Below are 23,096 nucleotides of genomic sequence, written 5' to 3' on the forward strand. Positions count from 1 at the left end.
AATCTTCAACAGGAGCCTGAAAACAGCAGGCTTTAGGGATAATGCTTTGGAGGATATGATGTGTTAGACTGTCTCCAGGGTCTAAGGTATGCTGTGCGGCTGAGTGTTACTCCTTAATCTCAGAGAAAATATTACTGCTGCAGACTGTAGGAAGGGGATCTGGCTGGCCGTATTTGCAAACAAATGTCTCCTCTTTTGAGAGGAGACAGTAGATGTGCCTCTTTATTTTTATTTTTTTTAATCTATCATCACTGGTACAATTCAGACCTATAACGAGCCTATTGGAATAATTTTCTGTCTTAAATGAGGGATATGGGAAGGGACGGAAGGGTTGCCATTTTCTATTCCTTTCTATTTGGAGTCAGTTTAGTTACATGAGCTCGGTTTGCTTCCCAAATTTTCAGGCTCCATCACACTTAGGGCATGCTTACCACAGAATCAGAATGTTTAATTGCAGCATAGCAACTGTAAGTAAACTCCAGCAGCGATGAAGTAACAGCAGGACAGACTTCCAGGAAGGCCAGACAAGTCAGGGCTTGAGCAAGCTTGCTTGACCATGCTGCTGTGGCTTTACTGCTGTTGACATCCCAACTACTTCGATCTAGATAAGTCTGCCCGTGCAGCGTTCCCTTCCCCAACTGCATTCTAAATAAAGAACATCCTGCAGCTCCTTTTGCAAAATTCTGGTACAGAGTGGGCATTCTGAACATTGTGCAGGTCTGAATTTGCTTTTCTTCTCACCAGTGCTTTCTGGTGGCCCCAGATCACCCTGAAGCTTTCAGCTCTGCACTTTTTAAGAAAACAAATCCCCAATCCCGTGCCACTGAGACGCAAGTCTACAGCAGCTAATCATTTCCCTTCGGGATTAGCTGAGCCTGCTCCACTTCCGCCTGGGGGCCTGGCACATATTAAAATGCTGGGCAGTTTTCCATGGTCACAAGGAACTCTGTGCTAGAAGCTCATTTTCATGCTGGCACGTTGCAAGAGCTGGCGTGGCCCCATTAGGTCAATTGCCAAAGGAGGAGGTTGGAGAGACAGAAAGGGAAGAAAAGCAAAGCCTGATAGGGAGAGGCTGGAATTTGGGTGCCAGGGGGATGGCTGAGGGAGAAGTGGGGAAAAAATTAGCTCTAAGCTATACCAATGTCACTCAAACCTCACCATCAAGGCAGGTGGAGGGGAGTGGATCAAGAGGGCTGAGGGGTGGTGGTGAGGAGCTGATTAGAAGCTCCAGTCTCTGTGCAGAAACCAGTTTTCATGTGCTGTGCTGGCAGGGGTGTTCAGAGCCCCCCAGGGAGCACTTGTAATCTTTTCCCTTCCCAAGCAGACAAGGGAATAGCTTACAAGTGCCCAGAGCCACAGCACTGCAGCCCTGCAGCTTAGCTCTGCCTTCGGGACTGGCAGAGTGTGATCCTGCCAACTATGTGCGTTCCTGGGTTGCTAAATCTGCTCTTTGTCCTGAAGAGGCTGGGGCAGCCACTGAGCTCACAGAGCAGCACTTCTGCTAGCTTGCTCAACATGGCCAGCTTACCCTCTCCCTGTCTCGGTCCCTTTTTGAAAGACTGCTTGCATCTGTCTCTTGCCTCGTGAGGCAGCTCGGGAGGGCTGCCTGGGGACCAGGCTGGATGCTTTATTTATGGCCATCCTAGGGGCCTTTAGAGAGGCTCTCAGTTGTCCACACTGCCCAGTAATCAGTTCTTGGTCTCCCTGGGTTCTTTCAGCATTTGGCCTACCAATTTGGCACAGTGAATATCGTCACCTACAGTCATCAGGCCCTGCTGAAGTTGTGCTTTGGTAGATAAATCTGTGCAGTGAGGAAGCTGAACCTGAACTGCAGAGCAGGCACTCCTCTGTGTCTCCTCCTCACACCTGTCTGTACACATTAGTGGTACTTCATATGAATACCATAAATTCAGTGTTCTTCTACGTCTTGTTCTAGGCAGCAACTCAGCATCTGTATAGAAATAATATTGCCCAGAATCATAGTAAATGGTTTGTCCCGTAGGCAGCCATGCCTGTGCCTGACGAAAACTCAAACACTTTATTCCTTGGAAAAGAGTGAGAAAGAGGAGAAGTAGCTCTGGCGTTAAACCAGTATTGCTTTACAGTATTCAAAAAAAAACAAAACAAAAGTGTTACGGTCCAACAAAGAAAAGAGCCTTCCTGGGACCACATGTATTTTAGAAGTTGCAGATGGGGGAGAACAGCTTGGTTTTCCCAGGACTTCAGGAATTTTACTTGGAAAAATGACGTATCTTTCTCAAATAATTGCTTATTTAATGGTATTCTTCTGTGCCCACAACAGCAGTGCGCTTTACCCTCTAGACATATCCTGGTTGTCACATGAATTTGGCAAAGGGTCTCTTTTCCTCGCCTGTACTACACTTACATCGATAGAGCTGTGATCTTTCATTACAGAACCAGAGAAGTATCTCACAGGTAGGAAAAATACAACAAGAAGACTGAGCACATTCTCCTTGCCTCATTTCCATGAATTACTCCTAGTTCTATCTTCCTTTATTATGCTGAATGATTTCTCTTCACCCTTTAAATATTTGGAGGTCAGTATGCTGCTCCTTAGGCAAACTGGATTTTGTTTTTGCAGTGTTTTTCTTCTGCAGAGTAGCTCCAGCCTCTCTGTTGCTGTTCTTTGAGTTGCTTCTAGTTTGCCATGGTTTTTCTGGTAATGGGGTTCCTGGAACCAAGAGCAGTACTGCAGGCACAGCAGCTGTGTGTGGGTGATTGTGTGATGTTGCCCTCAGGTGGCAAGTTCAGAGAGAAGATGTGGCCTTAAAAAAAGCCCTGTTAAATACAGAACAGAGGTCTGCGACTGCGTGGGAGCTGTGGAAGGAGTGTTTGTCTTTTATCTAACTCAGGTCTTCACAAAGCTGAGCCTCGCTGCTCACTCATTCCCTTCTCCCATCACAGCTTCCACTGACCCATGTCTGTCATGCCATTTTATTTTCTGCTTTTTCTATTCTTCTCTGCCCTTCTATTAATGAAGTAATTGTTCTCAACCCTGATTTCACAGGATGATACTCAGATGACTTATTTAGGAATTATTAAGGAAATGTATAAATTCCTATTTAATACTTGCTTTGCTCTGCACTGAGTGTTCTCTCTCAACACTGCATTGTCCATGGAAGTGCTCAGACCCTTTCCCTGAGATCAGCTCTATTGCAGAATTTTTCAGAATACAGTTTTCTTAGTTTCCCGTGATTTTCTTACTCCCATTGAATGCAAACGCCAAATCACACACTGATTTTAGAAAGAGCAGCTTTTAGTTTGACCTTCTGATTTTTTTTCCCAATCATTCTATATATTTTTATATAGACTTGGCCACCTCACTGAATACTTCATCCCCTGGACACAGTGCAGAAGAAAGCTGTGGTTGCACTAGCAATGTTGAAGATTTTGCCTGTGCGATAAAAGGAGCTGGAGTGGATCATTTTTGGCTGCTTTACATCAAAGTGCTGATCAAGGGAAATGCCCTGCAACCCCTGTACATTCAGCACTGCTAAGAAATGGATGTTTTTTCCTATGGTGTCTTTCATGACTGCACTTTAGTTCCCTGCTTTCTGCAGAACAAATGCTCATATATCTCAAACACTCCATATGTCCCCCCATAGTTTTTTAATATATTTGCTGACTTCAGTCGACTTCCACAAGCAGAGACTTCAAAGTAATAATGAAATGTATTTCTACACATTTTGTGAGAACTTGTTGTCTCAGAAAGCAGAGAGGGAATTTTATGAATGTGCACAGAGAAAACAAAATCTTACAATAATTCAGTTCAAAAGATTTTGTATTTGTATTTGCAAATAGTAGCTGTATTTTGCAAATACATGTAGGAAATGAGGCTCATTAGTTCCACTGCTTGTGCAACTGCTTATTAATCTTTGGCAATTATTCATCCTGCAAACTGTTGTTGCCAAGTTTTCTTAATGGCCATTTGCAAAGGGCTTTATCCTTGTACCTTTGGGAAGGGCCAGTCAGTTACATGCACTGGGACTGTGCTTAGACAGGTCTTGCCAAGAGCTCTAAAAGCTGAAGGGAAGGAAAAAAAAATCCTTACAGACTTGTAGAGTCTTGTTTACAATATTCAGCCTGATATCTTAAAATACAATACCTCATTATTTTCCCAGCTATATTTGTAGGTTCTCCTGTAAGGCTCAAAGTCCAGAGTGCTATTTTCTCTAGCAGAGATTTCTGCAGTGCTGTTGTTGCATTATACTCAGACTGCCATGGTTTCCCAGACTGTCTGTTTTTGATGAACAATGAAAATCATATCCTTATGCTAGAAGTTTGACTGACTCAGTCTTGATTTCCAAAATGTCTCTGGACCTGAGGAGTTTCTTCATGCCTCTGTTGTTGTTGTACAGTGTAGGCATAACAACTAATAATGTACAGTAGGTAAAACCATACAGAGAGACAATAAATGACTGTTCAGAAAGGAGGCCACAGAGGTATTTCCAAGTAGCTCACACAGTTCCCTAAGACAGAGGAAATAATGCGTAGGATCAGAGCAGAAAACTTATGAAATTTCCAGTGAACTGAACACACCATGAGACTGACTTCCCAAAAAACGCATATTTTGCTTGCACACTTTTTCAGATCTGCAGAGTGTGTTCACATGTTCCAGAAGTCCTTCTTTGGAGGAGGTTTGCCTAGCTCCAGGACACTGGCTATGCAGTGCTCTGATAGAGCAGGGTGATGGAGAATGCCTGCCCCTCTCCTACAGTGCACCTGCCCCTCACAGCCACTGATCACTGCTGCTCACTAAAAGCAAGTCCAGGAGTTTGCCAGAATAAGGCATGAGAAAAGAAACATGAGATCTGCCTGTGATCACAGAATCACAGAATCACCAAGGTAGGAAAAGACCTACAAGATCACCCAGTCCAACCATCCACCCATCACCAATAGTACTCACTATAATAGTACTCACTAAACCATGTCCCTCAACACAATGTCCAAATGTTCCTTGAACACCTCCAAGATCGGAGACTCCTCCACCTCCCTGTGCAGCCCATTCCACAGCCTGACCACTCTTTTAGAAAAGTAGTGTTTCCTAACATGATCATCATCAGCATTGCAGAATCCTCAGCAATAGTCACTGTTATTGAGAAGGATGAAGGTGATTCTCTGCCGTTTCATTTTGCCTCATCTAAACGCAAGTATTGCTTTATTAGACCTTTTGTTAAACTAGATGAAGTATCAAGAATAGATCACCTACATACACTGAATTATCTTCAACCCTTTCTTGAAGGTAAGGCCTTTGTTTCTGCCTCCAATACTTCTGTCACGACACTAATGAAAAATCACCCACAGTATTATTTTCCATAAGATATTTGTATCTTTATTGCCCTACAGGTCTTTAGCCTGGTACTTCTCCCACGTGCCTTTGGTAGTTGCATCCTTTTTTTCTTTAATTATTGTTGTGTGCTTAGGGAGTAATTATAGGTCACTTGCGGCAAAGGAGGTTGCAGGAGGTACACAGTGCACTCCTAATACTGTAAGAGAACAAAAATGACATAACAGATTGAGTTTGTGTGGAGTTGCACGTTGTGTAAGAAATTCCTCTTTGTTACTTGACATAGCCTTTGGTATCTAGCATCCAGAGAATCCAGCCTCTAGGGAGACAAGGCTTCAGAACAGCACATTCAGCACGTTATTGTACAGGCTGTCGGGCATCTGGGTTGGCCAAGACTGCAAGCCTCAGTCACGCTTACCACCATGGCATCAATGTGTCCAAAAGCAATGGAGCTCTGCCTCACAATTACACTTCAGATTTGTCAGTCCTGCTCCACAGCATGGCAGGGCCCGTATCCCAGAGCTCAGAAAGAACCTATGCACCCAGCTCCCTGTGTGTGGCAGGGTGCACACGTGGGGACCATTACGTTTTGTACGTCTGGGCTCAGCACCAGATCCCGCTGCCTGCTGCTGCTTCCAATCACCGATATCCCCAGGATTATCCCTAGGGTATCAGTGACCTCAGTACACTGTTTTGGACTTGAAAGTTGCTTTTGTTTTAAATGTTGCTGAGTCTAAAACCAGCTCACGTAACCAACTGCCTGTTTCCAAACAGCTGTTGTGTAACTTTGCTCCCCACCCCCTGAGATGTTGCCTGCCATTCATTTAATGGGCTCAGTTTCACTGGGAAGTGCCTGGGGGAACCTCTTAGCTCCCTAATTAGCAACAGAAGGGGCCAGTCCTTGCTGGAAGTAGCGCTGAAACATTTGTGAGATTTCCCCGAGTATAAGGGCGGCAGAGAAGGGGCCATTTCCAAATGGGAAAACACTAACTTTTATTCAGTATATAGTGAAGGGCAGAGGACTAAAAAAGATTGGGGGAGGGGAGCGGGGATGATGGCACTTGCAGAAAAAAAATGGTGATGGGCTTCCTAGGCAAGAAAGAAGCATTTGTCTTCACAAAGAGAAGGGGAGTAGATGAGTTTTTCCACGGCCCTCCCAAGTTGTTCATCACTTTGGCAATCTGAGTTTTACATAAAATACTGCGGAGCAGCCCCGTGGGCTGGCTGCTGGTGGAGGCAGGAGTGAAGTGTTGGTGCAATCAGCTTTCAGATGTTTCATCTGGCTCTTGATAATAAAATTCAGGAACTAACAGCTTGGAAGTGCTTAGGAGCCCAGTGCTTCTTCACGGGATGTAATCACAGGGACAGCCATTCAGGACAGGAGCAAACCTCCCACTGACCAGCTGAATCTCCCAAGGCCTCAGCAGGAAGGTGAAAATTTTGCCCATCTGTGTAGCACGCTTGGGGCTCTTTGTTGGTTCTCAGGACACAGCCACACGGTGTGTGTTAAGCTCTCCAGTTCTTCCTGTGCAATCCCGTTACCAGGCAGTATTGTTCATGCAACATGTGAGAAAAGAGAGATATGTACATGAGCAGTCCCAGCTTGGACCTGCTGGGTTGCACAGACCGTTCCCCTTCAGAATTAATGTGGGGAAATGATACATTTCTTATCTTGTGCTGTCTTTGGTCTGAGGGAACAAACATGCAGTCAAGCTGAGGAAGGCCTCATTAGCCACCAGGTGCTTTCTTAATAGAAAGAAAAAAAAAAGGACTGGCTTAGGTGAGAAGGAATCTTAAAAAAAGTTTGAGTGCCGCTGAGAAGGTGGGTATCACAAAGTGATGCCATGGGCAGAGCAGGGTTCATGAGAGCTTGATGGGTACAGGGCAGCTCCAATACTCCCAGGCATTGCTCTGCCCTCAACAGCATCATCAGCCAGCAGTTTGCTAAGTAAAAAGACCAGAGCTGGTCCCTGGCACAGGACAGGAGGCAGGAGACCATTCATAAACATCCCGTTACCACACACCATTATTATGTGAACTATGAGCTCTTGTGCCCACCAGAGGGCACCCAGTATTTGCAGAAGTGCTGTGAGTGCCGCTGTGCTACTTGGGCTTTTTGAAACCTCCTAGAAGAGGTGGCAGGTTATCGTGTGTTTGGCTTATATCCAGCTTTTAAAACAAGCGGGGAAAAGAATATATGACATTTACATTTCTGCGTGCATATTTTCTACCATTGCTGCAGGCATACTGCTGATTAGTGATGAGCAAAGGGTTGATAAAACGTCATTGAGGATAAGGGGTGCTGCCCCAGTGCAGGAAGATGCTCGGAGACACTTTTCTAGGTCCTTTCCTCTGATCGCTGAGTCTATGGGGCACGCATCACAGGCTCCAGGGAGGCTGCCTTGACACCACCAAGCAGTTTCTGCCTGAAGTTGCGTGTTTTCGCCACTAGAGGTTGTAAGAGAGAAGGAGAAAAATCTTTGTTTTAAAGCGGTCGAACTGCTGCAGGGAGGATTGCCTCTGGACACCCTGAATCTCTTTGGTGCAAGCACTCACAGCATTCCTGTACATATACCCTGCATTTTAGACGGGCTCTCGACCTTTAGTTCTGGAAATCAGACCTTAAAGCTAAGTGATCCCAGAAAGGCATAACCACAAATAGCTCTGGTGTAGCAATAAATTGAACTTTGACCAAATGAAGGATTTACAGTTTTCCTCCTATTTTCCACAGTTCTGGCAGCCCAGGGACTGCATATACACCCCTGTAACATGAGAGCTGATCATCACAGATCTCACTGGTGATGGCACTTCACTTTGAGCACTGCATGGAGAGAAGAATCTTTCCCTCTGGCAATACAGCTATTCCCGGACTGAAACACAGCAAGAGCAGTGTGCAACAGTTTAGGAAGCAGAAGCCTCTATCCAGCAGGATTTAACTGACTACTAGGGAGATAAAATCTAGTTTCTTGAGCTAAAAAAAAAAAAAAAAGCAAAAACACAGATTTCTGTGGTACATGAGAAAATTTAGCTTTTCCTTTTTTATATAGTTTTGCTTTGTTTTGTCTGCTGCAAAATGTGCACACACACTATGCCTTCTCTTCTCCATGTTGAACAAATGTAGGTCTCTGTTTCTCCTCATGCAGCACGTGCTCCAGCTCCTGGCCAGCCTTGTGCCCCTATAGTGGACTCACCCTGGTCTTTCCTTTACCAGCAAGACCAGAACTTGGCACAGCACTCCCAGAGATGAATCTCTCAAGTACCAGAGTGAAGCAACCCTTACCTCAGCCTGCTGGCTAGCGTGCTTGCTGTATAGCCCCATACACGACCTTTGCCATGAGGTCCCCCTGTTGATTCTGATTCATCTGAGGACCTCAGACAAGGCTCTAAAGAGCGGTTTTCTGTATGTACCTGGCACTCAGCCCATGCTAGTGCACGCGGCTATTCCCCCCCCTACGCAGGACTTTGTATCGGCCTCTGTTTAACTTTGTTGAACTTAATTTGCATGTGCGTATTTAGTCAATAGGTGGCACCAATGTACGAGGGCGCGTCAGTGCCAAGGAGGAAGCCAGCAGAGGAGACATTTGCGTTGCTTTACTGAAAACTGCAGCAAGGCGAGGAGGAGCAGAAAAGCATGTGGCAGGAGGTCCTTTCTAACGCCTGGTGAGATGCCTTTTAGCATGAGGAGGGAGCTATGTGGGACTCAGCCGGGGCTGGGGTGGGAGAAACCACCACGGGATAAGCCAGGCAGAGGCGGGCTATTGGAGGGTGTTGGGAGCATGCAGCTGACTTCTCTGGAACGTGACTGGAGAGATTTCACTAGACCAAGCCTTGTTTTCTGTTGCTTGGAGGGCTGTGTTTAGCACGTTTGTTTTTTTTATCAGTGTTGAGCTGGTGCTGTTGCCATATTGTTTCATGCCTCTCACTCACTAAGGTCTGGGATATAAGTGCACAGGAATATTACTACCTGTTCTATAAGCTGTTCAGCCTCCTACAGTTGGAGGGTGACACTGCTTGCAGCAGTGCCTTTGCCTTGGCTTGGAGCCAAGGTAAAAAGAAACAGCCTGCAGGCACGTGTTTTCATGGCACTTCATGCCTTTATTTTGTTTCTAGATATCTTAATTATGACACCAAATAGCTCCCTTTTTTAGCTGCCTACCTTAAGGCAGAGACAGTAACGAGACCTTCTCTCAGTAAGGAGACCTTCTCTTGTCACTTCCGGTTTTTCTGGTTTTGACTCTGCTTTTCTTATGGGGCAATCTGTCAGGATAAAAGAGAACCAAGGGAGATGTTTATTTTCCTCCCAGGCAGATTAGATGTGAAAGCTCACTATCCAGCTCGGACTAGTCAGAAGTAGCAAAAGTGTAGCAACTCACTGAAATCTGAGCAGATGAAGGTCCCACAAGCTCCTCCTGATGCCAGTCCTTTGGCATAATGAGTGCAGCGTGGCTAGCAGCAGGATTTTGACCTTTGATCTTGACAGTTCACTGCAGGGCTGCACTCCTATCTTTCTTCAGCGGTCAAAATAACCTACTTTCTTGGCTGGAGTATCACAGCCACGAGTAGGATGAAAGACTGCAAGGACACCTATCCCTTTGTTTATGGCCTTTTATCTAATTTGTGCTAAAGGAAGTAATATTATGGAAACAAGCTATCTAGCTAAAATGCAGCCAAGAAACAGCCTCATTGTGTAAAAGCGATAATCTGAGGTCCTCCCTCTCAATTGCATCCAAAAGAACTAGAAAAACTGTGAATGTGCTCACCCGATTAAACAGCTTGCAATGGCATGGCTGGGCAGTAAATGGTGCTGGCAATCCTTTGCAATGTCGTTAAGGATTGCTACCATTCAGACAACACTATCAGACTGTAAGGATCTTTTTTTTTCTCTTTCCTTCTCTTCTGCAGGGAGAGCATCTTGTCCCGCATCAGGTGAGTGAAATTGCTGTTCTTTGCTGACACCTCCACTTTTCATCAACGCCTTAGCTGAGACACAGCACAGTCCTTTCCCTACCCTATTTGACTACAGCGACAGAATCTTCATTGTTCAAAGACTTCTTGCAGCCCCCTGCAAAAGGTACTTCTCCAGATCTCCAGGAGAAGCTGGAGACCTTGACGCTCAGGTTTGAGGGACATGAAGGTACATAACATTTTGGAATGGTTGCTGTCACAATTGAACAGCTTTGGAGCATACATGTCTGTTAAAGCCAACAGTGGTGACTCAGCTTTTGGGTATTTCATGACTGGAACAGAAATAGAGGTACCAAAAAGACAGTCTGAGATCTTTACCTGTGTAAGACTATATTAGAGGGCCAGCTTTGACCTAAAAGATGCCTGAATCTGTAGGGAAGCTACATATAAAGCATTGCTGAGGAGGGCACATTCAGCTCCCAATAGCAGCTGAAGGCCCTTTTCTCTGCTCTCACCCCTCACCCTTTGCAGTTTGCATTCCTGAAGGAACCTATGTACTATTGTCCCATTCACTTGAGTACCTTTCTTGAAATAGACTTGCACATATCCTATTGACCCTATTCCCCCACGGTATCCTGCTTCATGGGAGAGGACCAAGGAAACCTTGGGATCAGCAAATCATGATCAGCAAAGAATGAGATCCCTAGTGAGCACTGGTAGATGTAACCTTGAGGCTTCTAGTCTTCACACTCTTGTTATTAGAGTTTAATATCTCTACACTGGCTCTAGATTCCTGAGCCAGTACTTGTGGAATCTATTGCTTTTTAAGAGGTTGTTCCATATCTTGCCTGTGAACGTCAACAACAAAAGAAGTACTTAGCCCCTGCTGACTCTATGGGGCTTTTAAAAATGTGTTGTTTCTTGGACCAAATCAATGTGGAAACAAGCCTCGGCATTGTCCTGCTATCTTACACTGAATGCAAATGTTATGCATCCCTAGGTCTTTTCAAAATTCTCAGAAGAATGCAGTCCTGGTCCCTGTGGCTGCTGTGGGTGTTGGAGGGATGCTGGTTTGCTGGCTGATGTCTAGACGCAAGATCAAGAGTATTGAAATGGGTGATGGATGGTGGGGCTCAGGCGAAAAACCCCTAAAAGGGAAAGAAGATGAAAGCATCCGCCCCTTCAAGATTGAAACATCTGATGAAGAAATTGAGGTAGAGTTTGACAGTGGGTCTGCAGGCAGTGGGGCAGAGTGGGAGGGTGTAGGCACAGAAGTTGGTAGAACAGGGCAGGGCTCAGAGGCTCCTACAGGAGAACACCTGGAAGAGCAAAGAGAGTCTTCCTAATGAATTGCAGCACCTGCCCCTAGTGATCCAGCCAACTAGCAACAGGCAGCTGGGCCCAATCTTTAATTGCCCTTTTATATTCTTTACCCATCCACCAGTGCCTGAAAGCTCCTAGTACAAAGTTAACAGTAAGGCAAGAGTGAGACCTAGTAATCCTGAGTGCATTAGGAGAATTGTTAACCTGTAGAAAGCTATATTCCCTGTGACTGAGGAGATCACTGAGAGCTCTGCTTCAACCAGGATCATTGTCTAATAGGTAGAGGTCTAAAAGCTGGTGGAGCCTGGAGAGTTGGCTCCTGCATATGCTTGCCTTGGTGCACTGCACACATGGGCATCTGGGCAGCCTCCCTCCTTCTGCAGGACCTGCACCGCCGCCTCGACCAGGCTCGCTATGCACCTCCACTGGAAGGGGCAGCCTTCAACTATGGCTTCAACTCTGACTACCTGCAGAAGGTGGTGGCCTACTGGAGGAACAAGTTTGACTGGCACAAGCAAGTGGAAATCCTGAACAAGTACCCTCATTTCCGTACCACCATCGAAGGTGAGTGGGTCACTGTGCCTCCCTGTTACACCACAGAGCACTTTCCCAGCTGCCTCTCCTGGCCTTGCTTTGCTCTTGCCAGTAGCATATGTGGGAAAAGGATGCTCAGTCTTGATGGCTAGTTTAAGATGTTAGAATATTTATGTGTATGTAATAGCTTAGTGATGTAAAGGAAAAATCTCTCGTGCAGGCTGTACTATTAATAAGCTTGTACAGATCATGAGTGCCATATATCAGCAATAAATTTAGGTCTGCCTCAAAAGAGCCTTCCTCTGGCCCTGAACCTGTGCTAATTAACTGTGAGGTTTTCTTCTACTATTGCCTTGAAACTGCCTTTAGAAGCTGCAAAACTTATCCATTCTATGAGCCCAGAATATTTTTTTCATGCCATTTTGTCATGGTCTTGCATTTGTCTTGCCTGCGTTATGCTGTGTATTTAAGCATGGCTTTACCTATTACTGAGAAACTAGTTTCTCACAGGAAGGATGTTCAGTCTGCTGTGACCCCCTGTCTGGGGTAGGGATTCATACCTCCACCTATAGGCAAAAGGTGTTACATAAGTATAATACGGGACATCCCTTTCAGGTAGTCATCTTCCTGATGTGGGATGATTGTGTAATTTCTGCTAATGGCTACTTTGCCAACCTCTTTCTTCAGAGTCCAGAGAAGAAACTGAAAAGGAGCCAGAATTTAACTTTTCTGTCTTGGATGTCTGGCAGGGATTGATATCCATTTTATCCATGTGAAGCCCTCCTACGTCCCTCATGGAAAAGCTGTGCGGCCTATCCTGATGGCCCATGGCTGGCCTGGCTCTTTCTATGAGTTCTACAACATCATCCCTCTACTCACGGATCCAACCAAGCATGGCCTGGACAGTGGTGATGTGGTGTTTGAGGTCATCTGCCCATCCATACCCGGCTATGGCTTCTCAGAGGCACCACACCAGCAAGGTAAGTGATGAAAAGGCTCTGCTGGAATCGCAGGTTTTTGGTGCAAATACTTCAGCCATCCCCCCAATCCTTTGTGTGCTGTAGTCTGTGAATGCAGGAAGGCAGATCCTGGGTCTGAAGTTCAGGAAACTTGGCTCTGCACCAACACCAATGTTACTGAGGCTCTGGGGCTAGTTTGGAGATTTGGAAGGCAATGGTAGCTGAAAGCCAACTCTCTTTTCTCCACTTTGCATTGAATTTACAACAACTATTGTTCTCTCTATTGTCAGAGAGTGATGAGGAGCAGTACAGTACACTGTGCCTTCACAGCAGCACATCTGGGGCATGATCTCTGGCCAGGACATGCTTGAATAAATGTGTGGTGCTTCTCTTTATGTACAGGCTTTAACACCATTGCAACTGCTCGGATATTTCACAAGCTGATGAAGAGACTGGGCTTCAAGGAATACTACGTACAGGGAGGAGACTGGGGATCTCGTATTACAACAAATATGTCCCAGATGCTGCCAGAGTGAGTAGCAAAGGGAGTTGAAGGAGCTCATCCTCTCAGCAGCTGGGTGTGCCTATGCAAAGTTGAGAAAGACAGATCAGGAAAGAAACCTAATATTTGTTTCGAAAATGACATCATAGCAGCAGAGCATTTAGCATTTAACAAGAAGAGTGCTACTAAGCTGTACTTATGTCAAAGAACAGATAGAGGGAGAAAGCTCTTAAAGCTGTTAGGCTGCTGCTCAGCTCACTCTTTTTGATTGCAGTTATGCTTCACAGCATGTGATCTAACAAAGCTTTTCAGAAAGTACCCAACACAACCAGTTGCCTAAATGTGGAATGAACCACACCATTGATAGCCAGAGCTATCAGTGTGGATGTGCCATATCTGTGAATAGTGCCTAAAACTGGCATCATATAAATAACACAGTTGAATGGAGGTGGAACCAGCTGTACTTTTTCTTCCCCCCCCCCCTACTTTTTGCACCACAATGAACCTTTCAGGTTCTTTCAGGGCTTTATATATATTTGGTTCAGTGAAATCCTTCCTTCACAGTTCCAGTCAGACTTATTTTCTCGAAAATTTGGAGACAGAAATTTTAACACTGTATTCCTGAATTTGATTTTTAGGTCTGTGAAAGGTCTTCACCTGAATCTCGTCTTCATTGGCGTACAAGGCTTGAAAAAGATGATTCAAGTGATGATTGGGAGTTACATACCATGGCTTGTAGGCTTCACCAGGGAAGATGTTCGACGGATGTACCCTTTCATGCAGAAGAACGTATTTGACATTCTGCGAGAATCTGGATACTTACACATCCAAGCCACCAAACCAGACACTGCAGGTAATGAACCCTCCCCATGTTGCTATATATTGTATACCAACTGCCAATGGTGTAAAAAAAAAAAAACCTCATCATTGAGCAAAGGCTTACTATGTTTCAGAAGCAATACATTCTGATGAATGAATGCAAGGTATGGGACTAAGATCTAAAAGATCTAAAAGTTAAAATGCAGCAGCTTGTAAAAGATGGACTCTGCAAATATCACTTTCCAAACTGCTTAAAGTAGTATGCTGCTACTTTTGGGAAAAGAACTCTGCAGAAGACTCTTAAAATGGAGCACAGAGTCTTAAAACTGGAGCTTCTAGAAATACAAACAAGTGAAAACAAGAAAAAAGATTGTAAGCGAGTGCAATGTGAAAGTTGCTGAAAGGCAGACTCAGGCCTAAATTTTAGAAGGCAGAAGCCTGACAGTCAGTGGTACCAGTGTGTAAGAATGATGGCCATCTCAGAAAAGTTAAATGTTTGTGTTTTTTTGGTTTTTTTTTTTGTTTTTTTTTTTTTTTAATTGGTTCCCATTAGGAAAGGACTATAAGATCTCCTGTCTTGAGATAAACCCTCATCCAAAATGGCAGTAGAACTACTTCCAACTGATGTCGCTAACAGAGATTACAAAATGAATAGTGCCTCAGCCTAGCCCTTCTTTGAAAAATTCAGCATTTTGGTATGAGTTTCTACTAAATAACACTTAGTCTGTTGCTTGAACTCATCACAGCACTGAAGAAATAAAAAGCAGGATGCAAGACAGGGTTTATTTGTTTGGATTCTTGCTTATTTCTTTTAGTCAGAAAGAAGGCCGCAGCCTGACATCTCTTCTTGGAGACCAGGCTCACTGAGGCACAAATAGAGGTGAAGTTGCAAGCCTTTTCAAATGACAATGTGTTAGTCTAGGCAACTTGAGGAGATTATTCCCAACCTTAAGAAACTAAACTGACTTCCTAGATGTACAGCATAACAGATACTTTGAGCAGTAACCGCTAGATGTGATCCACCTGGAGGTTCACACTGCACAGCCAGGGAAGAGGCTAAGATTCTCAGTTAAGTGGCAGCTCTGAAATTGCTCTGAAGTCATTCTGTTTGGCTTCCTGACTACTAAAAGGCTAACTTCAGATTAGAAAAAGAAATCAAACTGAAACTTACAGAACTGCTAAAGTAAAGCCAGATGGCTTTTAGACCAGTTAGCTTCAGGGAGGGATTTTTTTTTTTGACTGTGTGTTTGGTTTTCCCTTGTATAGGAATGCTTTTTCTTTGTCCTTTTTAGATTGCAGAGTAATTCTTTTGTGTACGTTTAAAATATTCTAATTTCATTTCATTTTCTTGATTGTTTTATCCTAATGCCTACAATTATTTTAAAAATGCACACCAGAAATAGCTGGAAACGAATAATTAGACATGCATGCTTTTAAGGGATCTTTGATTTAGAAAGTGCTCCTTTTGCTGGTGTTTCTATTTCAGCAGGTTCACTGTTCCCTACTTTTCAATATGCAATCAGAAAGACACGCTAAGATTGAGGCTTACATCAGTGTTATAATGCCAGCTTTCACTATAATTCATATACTTTGCTGATAGTCAGTCAAACAATATAAATTGCACTCATTCTTGATTTCTGATTCTGAATTATCTCTTCCAAAGTATGATATTGAGTTTGATGTGCTGCACCCATAAAAGCACAGTGCATGTGACTGTTGTGTGAATTGCCATTCCACAAATGATTACTACTTTGATCAAAGTATAGCTGTGTCAACCTCTTTAAACCTGTTGTCAGTATGAGTAAACAAACTCAAAATGTTTGTCTTAAAGTGACAGCACTTTAAGGCAGCCTGCAATCAAACCTGCATATTTAAAAGGACAAAGCAGTAAGCAATGAAAGGCTAACTTATAACCTTCAGTAAGTTGGTAAAAACATGCAATTAAATTCAAATCCAGCTTTTCATTACACAAAAAAGAAGACTACTCAATGTAGATTTACTGCTTACTTAAACAGAAGGACTCCCAGGTGTTAAGCAACCATTTTCCTCAAATACATTTTTTTTATATCAAATTTAAAACTAGCTCCACAAATGCTTCATTTTAAACGATAAGTAATAGCAGAGATCAGCCAATCTTCCTGTACAATTTAGCATACAAAAGTAAGTTGATGTCATAGAATTTTTTTTTTTTTTTTTTTTAAGAGCCAGGTGGAGAATTTGCTCAGGAAACAATACAGACCAGTATGTATAGTCACTGTAAGATAGCAGAGTTATTTTATAGAAAAGAAAATATTTCCCCATGATATTACCACCTGTAAATGCTTCACAGATCAGAGCTTTGGTGGAAGCAAAGAGCAGTGGATCTGTTGATGTAAAGTGTTTCAGTTTCTAAACAAAGTTTTGTTGAGGTTTCTCCTCTGATGTTCCCCAAAAAAACAAAAGTGCCTTAAGAAAAGGATTAAGTTCCCGGATTAATAACTGGTTAAAATGGAGATCTAAGCATGGGAATAAGCAAGCAAGTTGCAGGAGAAGGGTGATTATAACAAAAATCTGTGTTGGCACATTTCAGCGTGATCCTAATTTCTCTACAGAGAAAAGTTAATTGTTAAATGAAAAGCTGACCGCTATCCAAGGTTCGGTTTAATCTAAAGATAACTGCACAGAGTTGCAAAAACATTTAATTGACTTGCTGATTGAACTGGCCTATAAAATTTGATGTCAACAAAGTGCAAAGCAATTAGGGGAAGAAAACCACAGCTCTAGTTTGGCTGCTGCCATGGGGAAAACCATGAGTCATGGCTAGTTCTTTGAAATGTAGCCAGATCAGTCAGAGTTCAAGAGCATTTTACAGTCTGTCCAAGCAAAAAGAGACTAAGAAAAAGAAAAAAAGGTATTTGGAATTCATTGCATCCCTGTTGACCCTGCTTATGTTTTAGAATACAGAAAGGAGAAAAAAGGAATATTGAAATGATCAGGCAGCTTCCATACCAACACTGTATACGGTCTAGGATTTTGACCTGATGAGGAAGGAAAAAAACCCAACAAAAATAGGGACTTGGGGGCACAGTGGAAGAGTGTGATGTAGAAAAAGAATAGGAAACTTTCCTGCTTTCCAATAGCAGGAAAAGATAATGCAGTACTCCATTCTTTAGATCATGTAAAAGGTGATGAACTTCAAAGTATTACAATGCCATGCAAATGTAAGAGCTCTGCTGTTCTTCACTTGTATTAGGTTGTGGACTGAATGACTCCCCTGTGGGGCTTGCTGCATATATTTTGGAGAAATTCTCTACGTGGACAGATAAATCATTCCTGCGTAAAGATGACGGAGGCTTGGAAAGGTAAGAAAATAAACATCATTCTGTGAGAAAACTCGTTTTTAAAGAAACAAACAAACAAAAAACTGATGATAACTGATGAGGAGATGGACAAAAGGCTGGCCAGTGGAAGCTGAATTTTAAGGATGAAAGATTACAAGTAGATAAGTAGAAGTTTAAGCTTACAGTAGACTGCCTGCAAGCTACTGATTCGGTACTAGGAAGCTTTGCTTCAGGCACATGAATGTAAATTGATTTGCTGCTTGAAAATCAGTGGAGAACCAGAAGACCAATAGCTTATCAGAGCACAAGCCCAATATAGTATGTTGAGAAACACCTCAGTTATATTGAATCTTTTTTTCTCCCGCTAGCAAGTATTCTCTCGATGACCTTTTGACCAATGTGATGATTTACTGGGTGACAGCATCTATTGTGCCCTCAATGCGATATTACAAGGAGAACTTTGGCCAGGACCCCGGCCTTACTGCTGATTCCAGGTAATGAAGTGTACAAGACAGATTTCGAAACAAGACTGAATCAGACCTGCCTGTGCAAGCGTTTAGATCACTTGCAAATTTAATTTATACTAGGGAGAAAAAAAAAAAGCCAAACTGTTATCTTCAATCAATATAGTTAAGGGTAGCTTTTCTTTTAAACCTGTGATTCACACAAATTGGTCTGTTGCCAAAACAATGCAGAACATTTAGCAAAAGTAATTCAGGTCTGTGTTCAAGATACAGCTGGTCTATAGACTTACTAGACAAACAACTGTAATTCATGGCTTTGTTCACTAAAAACAAAACAGAAAATCACAAGCATTCCTAGCAAGTTTAAACAGTTAGGAAGGATACAATTTACACGTGAACAAACTATGAGCTACAGCTGTTAAGCAAAAACTTGTAGAAGCACTGTCAGAAGTGACTCACAAGAGAGGCTGACCAGGAAGCACTGGTGGGCGAGACTCCTCAGCAAGTGACTGATCATACAAGAGAAAAAAGAAATTCTTTGTAAACTGAACTAATTCACCTTCCCTCTCAATAGGGATTATAGTGGTACCAGAAATTCTAGAGCAAATATAAACTAGCTTGCTTGAGTTTCACACGGAGGTGTGGTTTCAACACATTACAAAGCGTAAAAGCCTGAAGCTTTTCAATACTGAACTCTGTGCAAAGTGGGCTTCATTTTATGCATCTTTAGATATAATACTTTTGAAGTCAAGGAGATCCAAACACCAATGAAACTCCTCAGCAGAGTACAGACTATGAAAAGAGTTGCTGTGGTGAAGTTTCTTCAACTCATATAAAAGCTATGAGTCAGAAGGTTTTTAAATTACTTTCTTCAGAAGTTCGTCTTGAAAATACTGTTAACTAATATCTTTTTAGGGTTGGAGTATATGTTCCAACAGCCATTGCAGCTTTTCCCGAGGAGATAGCCCATACACCACAGGTCTGGGCAAAGAGTACCTTCAAGAACATTGTCCGTTACTCTTACATGCCCCGTGGAGGGCATTTTGCTGCCTTTGAGGAACCGAAGCTGCTGGCACAAGACATCTTCCACTTTGTGAGAAAGGTGGAGAAGCTGTGAATCTGCAGTTTAGATACACGTGTAGAATGGAAGCAAGTTGTTCTACTATCACAGAATTTAACGGATTAAATAAACTCAATACAATCACAACACGGAAGCCAGCATTTTATTTTGATAATAATGATTATAACTAATAAACTTGTTCAAGCTCTAGAACTCTTCATAAAAAAAAAAAAGCATCTTGTCTCTTATTCCTGGCACCATATCATTGCTGCATTCATAATTCAAGTATAATGGAATATGTAAACCGCTTAATGTAGTAACATTGCACTCATCTGGAGGAGAGAGCAGAAAGGAAATGGCCCCTTGTTCCTCAGACCTCCAGCTTCTGTTCAAAAGCTTCTTTAAATACTGAAATGCTAGCATTTTTAAATACGTGCTTCAAGCAGCTTTGGTGGAAATGTAAAGGGCTTAGATGTCCTGAGAATATCAAACACTCCCATTAAATAGTTTGAGTTATATTTCATTTGAGAGACCAATGATTACATTCTCAAGTGAGCAGCTCCACATAAGGCAGCTCTCTTTATTTTAGCAGTTCTTTCCTAGAGCTAGTTTTAGCAGTTGCTCGCTGTCAAGCAAGGCAAAAATGGCATCTGTAGTGTTCTCTAAGCTTAAAAAAAAAAAAAATTTCCTTCCAGTTTTACAATCTTATTCACTGCTAAAATGTCAGAAAAGCTTAAAACATGCACTGAGTACAGAGGGTTAATTCACCTTCTAACAACCTCCTTCCAAAGGATTTTTATCACCCCATTGATCAGCTTCTGTTAGCATGTAGTAAGCAACCTTACTACCACCAGCCTAGAGATTCTCTTCTTATGGATGGAGCTATTTAATTCATTCCATGATAGACACATATCCAGCTGATCCAAGACAACTCCAGCAGATATCTAGTTCTGGCACTACTTTCTCCTCCCTGTCCCTAAAGCAAGATATTTTTATTTTCTGTTAAGTGGGAATAAGCTACCACATTGAGGCAGGAGTCCTAACTTCCTGCAAAGGAGAGAATAAACTGCTTTTCCTAGTTTTAATTGTATATCAAACTGATTGTCAGGTCTGATGGACTAGAAGTTAGTAAAGGAATAGGAAGATGTGTTCTGTTGCTTTCACAGGACCACTCAGCCTCATTTCATCACCAGTTTAAGACACTGCTAGGCATGAAGTCTTCCAGTTGCTGAAGAGTGCCATGCTGGATTCCTAACAAACTGAAATGGTGTTATGGGAAGAAAGATATCATCTACTAGATGGGCAAGCACTTGAGTACTCAAGTCTGAGTAGGCTGCAGGAAAAGGTCTTCTTTCACAGCAGTGGGGTAAAGAATGGTTACGGCCTTCACAGTAAAAGGCCAACTATATTAATAATCATATATGTTATCTTGTCCCAAACAATCATATAATGCAGTAATCATTAACAGAAATGGCTGCAGTAAAACTCAGGAGAGTAAAACTCAGGAAGACTGCAATATTTGTCAGTTCAGCAAGCGTGTCACAGGGAAGTCTTTACACCCAATATATCAATTAATTTCCTTAAGGAATCATGGTAGCTGTATGCAGCTGTGCCTTAAAGGGCTTTTGCTTTCAAAGACAAGTCATGAGGTGAACACAGAAGAAGGTGGTCAGGAAGGTAACAGATGCCCTAGAGAAGAGATCCAGAGAGACAAGTGTATGCCATTACCTTTGATAGAATTATTGCCTAAAGCAGCACCAAAAATTATTCAGTATCCCATTAAAGTTCTACAGGGCACAGATCATTCATGAAAGCCCTTAAGTGTCACCGGTGCTTGAAACCATACGTAGTCCTCCCAAGCAGAAGTCATAATCTGAGGAGCTGAGGCACTTATATTGACATCTCCATCGCAGGACAAATTAATAGTCAGTTTCTTTCCTCTGGTTGGCACCTTGTAGTTGAGCTTGGGCCGAAACCACTCCACACCACAGTTGCGATGCCCTTGGAGCATAACAACAGTGCTTGTGACTGGAAGAGCTTTAAGTTCACTGAAGACATCTGCAATGAAGAGCGAGTGAAAAAGCTTACGCACGCAGGATGTGGTTTTCAGGCTTTTCTCAGCACTGCCCACACAGATCCCTTCTAAGTTGAGCTCATAAAGCTCCTTGGGGCTCACAACATTGCCTCCAAGCAGAATAAGAACACGGGGAACCAGTGTCAAGCTGAACATCACTTCCAGGTGCTGGAGCACTGCCTCCAGTTCCACCAGCACCTGCTGGCACTTCTTGCTTGCCAAGCCCACAGAAGGTGGCTTCTTGATCATATCTCCATCCTGGAAACCACAAAAAAACAGCCATTAATATACGAACAAAAAATTGCAGAGGGTCCCAAATTCACTCTTCAACTATGGTCGTCAACTATGACGCATCCCCTCCTTGAGACTCGATGAACACATATAAGATAATCTATCAACATTTGCAATTAGAGCTTTTGGGTTTCTAGATGATGTGTTAGAAAACGAGTGAAGGCGGTAGGATAGTTCACTGACAGACAGAAACCAGCATTAAAGCCCCTATACCGGCAGCCCCGGGCCGGCTTTTAAACGGGCCACCCACCCCGCCCCCCCAAGGCTCAGCCGCCCGCCCACCTGCGTGGCCCGCCGGCAGAAGTAGGCGAGCTGTTCGTAGGGCAGCGGTAGCTGGTGCCGCTGGTGCAGGACGTGCTTCAGGAGCTCGCAGGCAAAGCGGCAGCAGCTCTCTCGGCTCACGGCGCCCGGGAACACCACGGACACGGCGGGGCTGAGCGCCGCCGGCGTGCTCCGCCGGGACCTCCTCCCACGGCCGCGCTCCGGGGCTAGCGGCGTCTCTGCTGTAAGAAGTGGGGAGGCCTGAGAACCCGGAGCCGCCACCGCACCAGGCGACTCCGTTCCCCTTAGCGCAGCCATTTTCTAGGCAGCGGCAGCGGCGGCCCGCTGGAATTTGAATGGCTGCCGCCGCGGGGCACCATGGGAGCGGAGGAACGTCCGTCCCGTGGCTTCCGGAGAGCGTGGGCGCCATGTTGGATGGGGCGGGCACTAGGAGTCAGCCCTTGGGGAGTAGAGGGGAGCCCCCCAGCGGCCGCATCAGCGGCGTTTTTTCCTTGCATCCCAGAGCCCGCCCAGAGGGCGGACGCAGCGCTGCGGGGAGGGGAAAAAAGCGGTGGTGAGAGAGCCGTACACGGCCGAACTCCCCGCCTCGCTGAGAGGCCTCAGCGAGGCGGAGGCTGGCACCGGGCCCCGTGGCTGGCGGGGGAGCGGCCGTGTTTGGAAACAACGTGGCCGCAGCCCCATTGGGCGCAGTCTCCCACGCACCGTGGGGGGGGGGGGGCGGTGCCAGGAGCGTGGAAGTTGACATAAGCGGACCGACCGTCGCCGGCCCCGGGGGTGCGGCGGCGAATCGCGAGGCTTGCTGCTGTTGGCGGAGGCGGACAGGGGGGCACGGCGCTCGGCGCGTTCTCGCCCCGAGCCGAGCGCTTCTGTCGTGAGCCCCTGTCGGCAGGGGCTTGCGATATCTGCGTGGATAGTTCTATGCGCCGTGCTGTTTCTCTGCCTTTATTGGACGTTTCTGATATCAGAAATGCTTAAAAGCACTTCGGCTTCCCACCCCCTGTGCCAATCGCTGTGTGCCCCAGCTCGCTGTCCCAGAACGGAGGGCACCGGGGCGGCGCCCTCGAGCTGTCGGGCACCCCGCACTCCGAGCTCCAGGGCCGCCGGGGGGCGCCGCCCGCACGGAACTCCAACTCCCATCCGCCCTTGCGGAGGCAGTCCATAGAGAACGGCGCGGGGCGCGCCGAGGGGCACGCCGGGAGCGGCAGTTCCGAGAGAGGCGAGGCGCAGTGCGTGCCGGGAATTGTAGGCGGGCGGC

General features: G+C 44.6%; 2 protein-coding genes across 2 annotated transcripts; one reads left to right on the forward strand and one right to left on the reverse strand.

Moving 5' to 3' along the window:
- Nucleotides 1-8,939: 8,939 nt before the first annotated feature.
- Nucleotides 8,940-19,251, forward strand: LOC306944336 (epoxide hydrolase 1-like; the record flags this gene model as incomplete). Its single annotated transcript, XM_079532829.1, has 10 exons — nucleotides 8,940-8,968; nucleotides 10,211-10,234; nucleotides 11,214-11,427; nucleotides 11,920-12,100; nucleotides 12,820-13,050; nucleotides 13,432-13,561; nucleotides 14,170-14,384; nucleotides 17,583-17,691; nucleotides 18,039-18,164; nucleotides 19,050-19,251. 10 exons carry the CDS (start codon nucleotides 8,940-8,942, stop codon nucleotides 19,249-19,251), a joined length of 1,461 nt encoding a protein of 486 aa, XP_079388955.1.
- A 1,744-nt stretch (nucleotides 19,252-20,995) lies between these two features.
- Nucleotides 20,996-22,138, reverse strand: MAD2L1BP (MAD2L1 binding protein; the record flags this gene model as incomplete). The annotated part of the gene is made up of 2 exons (XM_079550137.1): nucleotides 20,996-21,526; nucleotides 21,842-22,138. The coding sequence occupies 2 exons, from the start codon at nucleotides 22,136-22,138 to the stop codon at nucleotides 20,996-20,998; spliced, it is 828 nt and encodes a 275-aa protein (XP_079406263.1).
- Nucleotides 22,139-23,096: the final 958 nt, after the last annotated feature.

This window comes from Tetrao urogallus, assembly GCF_951394365.1.
Source record: "Tetrao urogallus genome assembly, chromosome: 2".
Taxonomy (NCBI): domain Eukaryota; kingdom Metazoa; phylum Chordata; class Aves; order Galliformes; family Phasianidae; genus Tetrao; species Tetrao urogallus.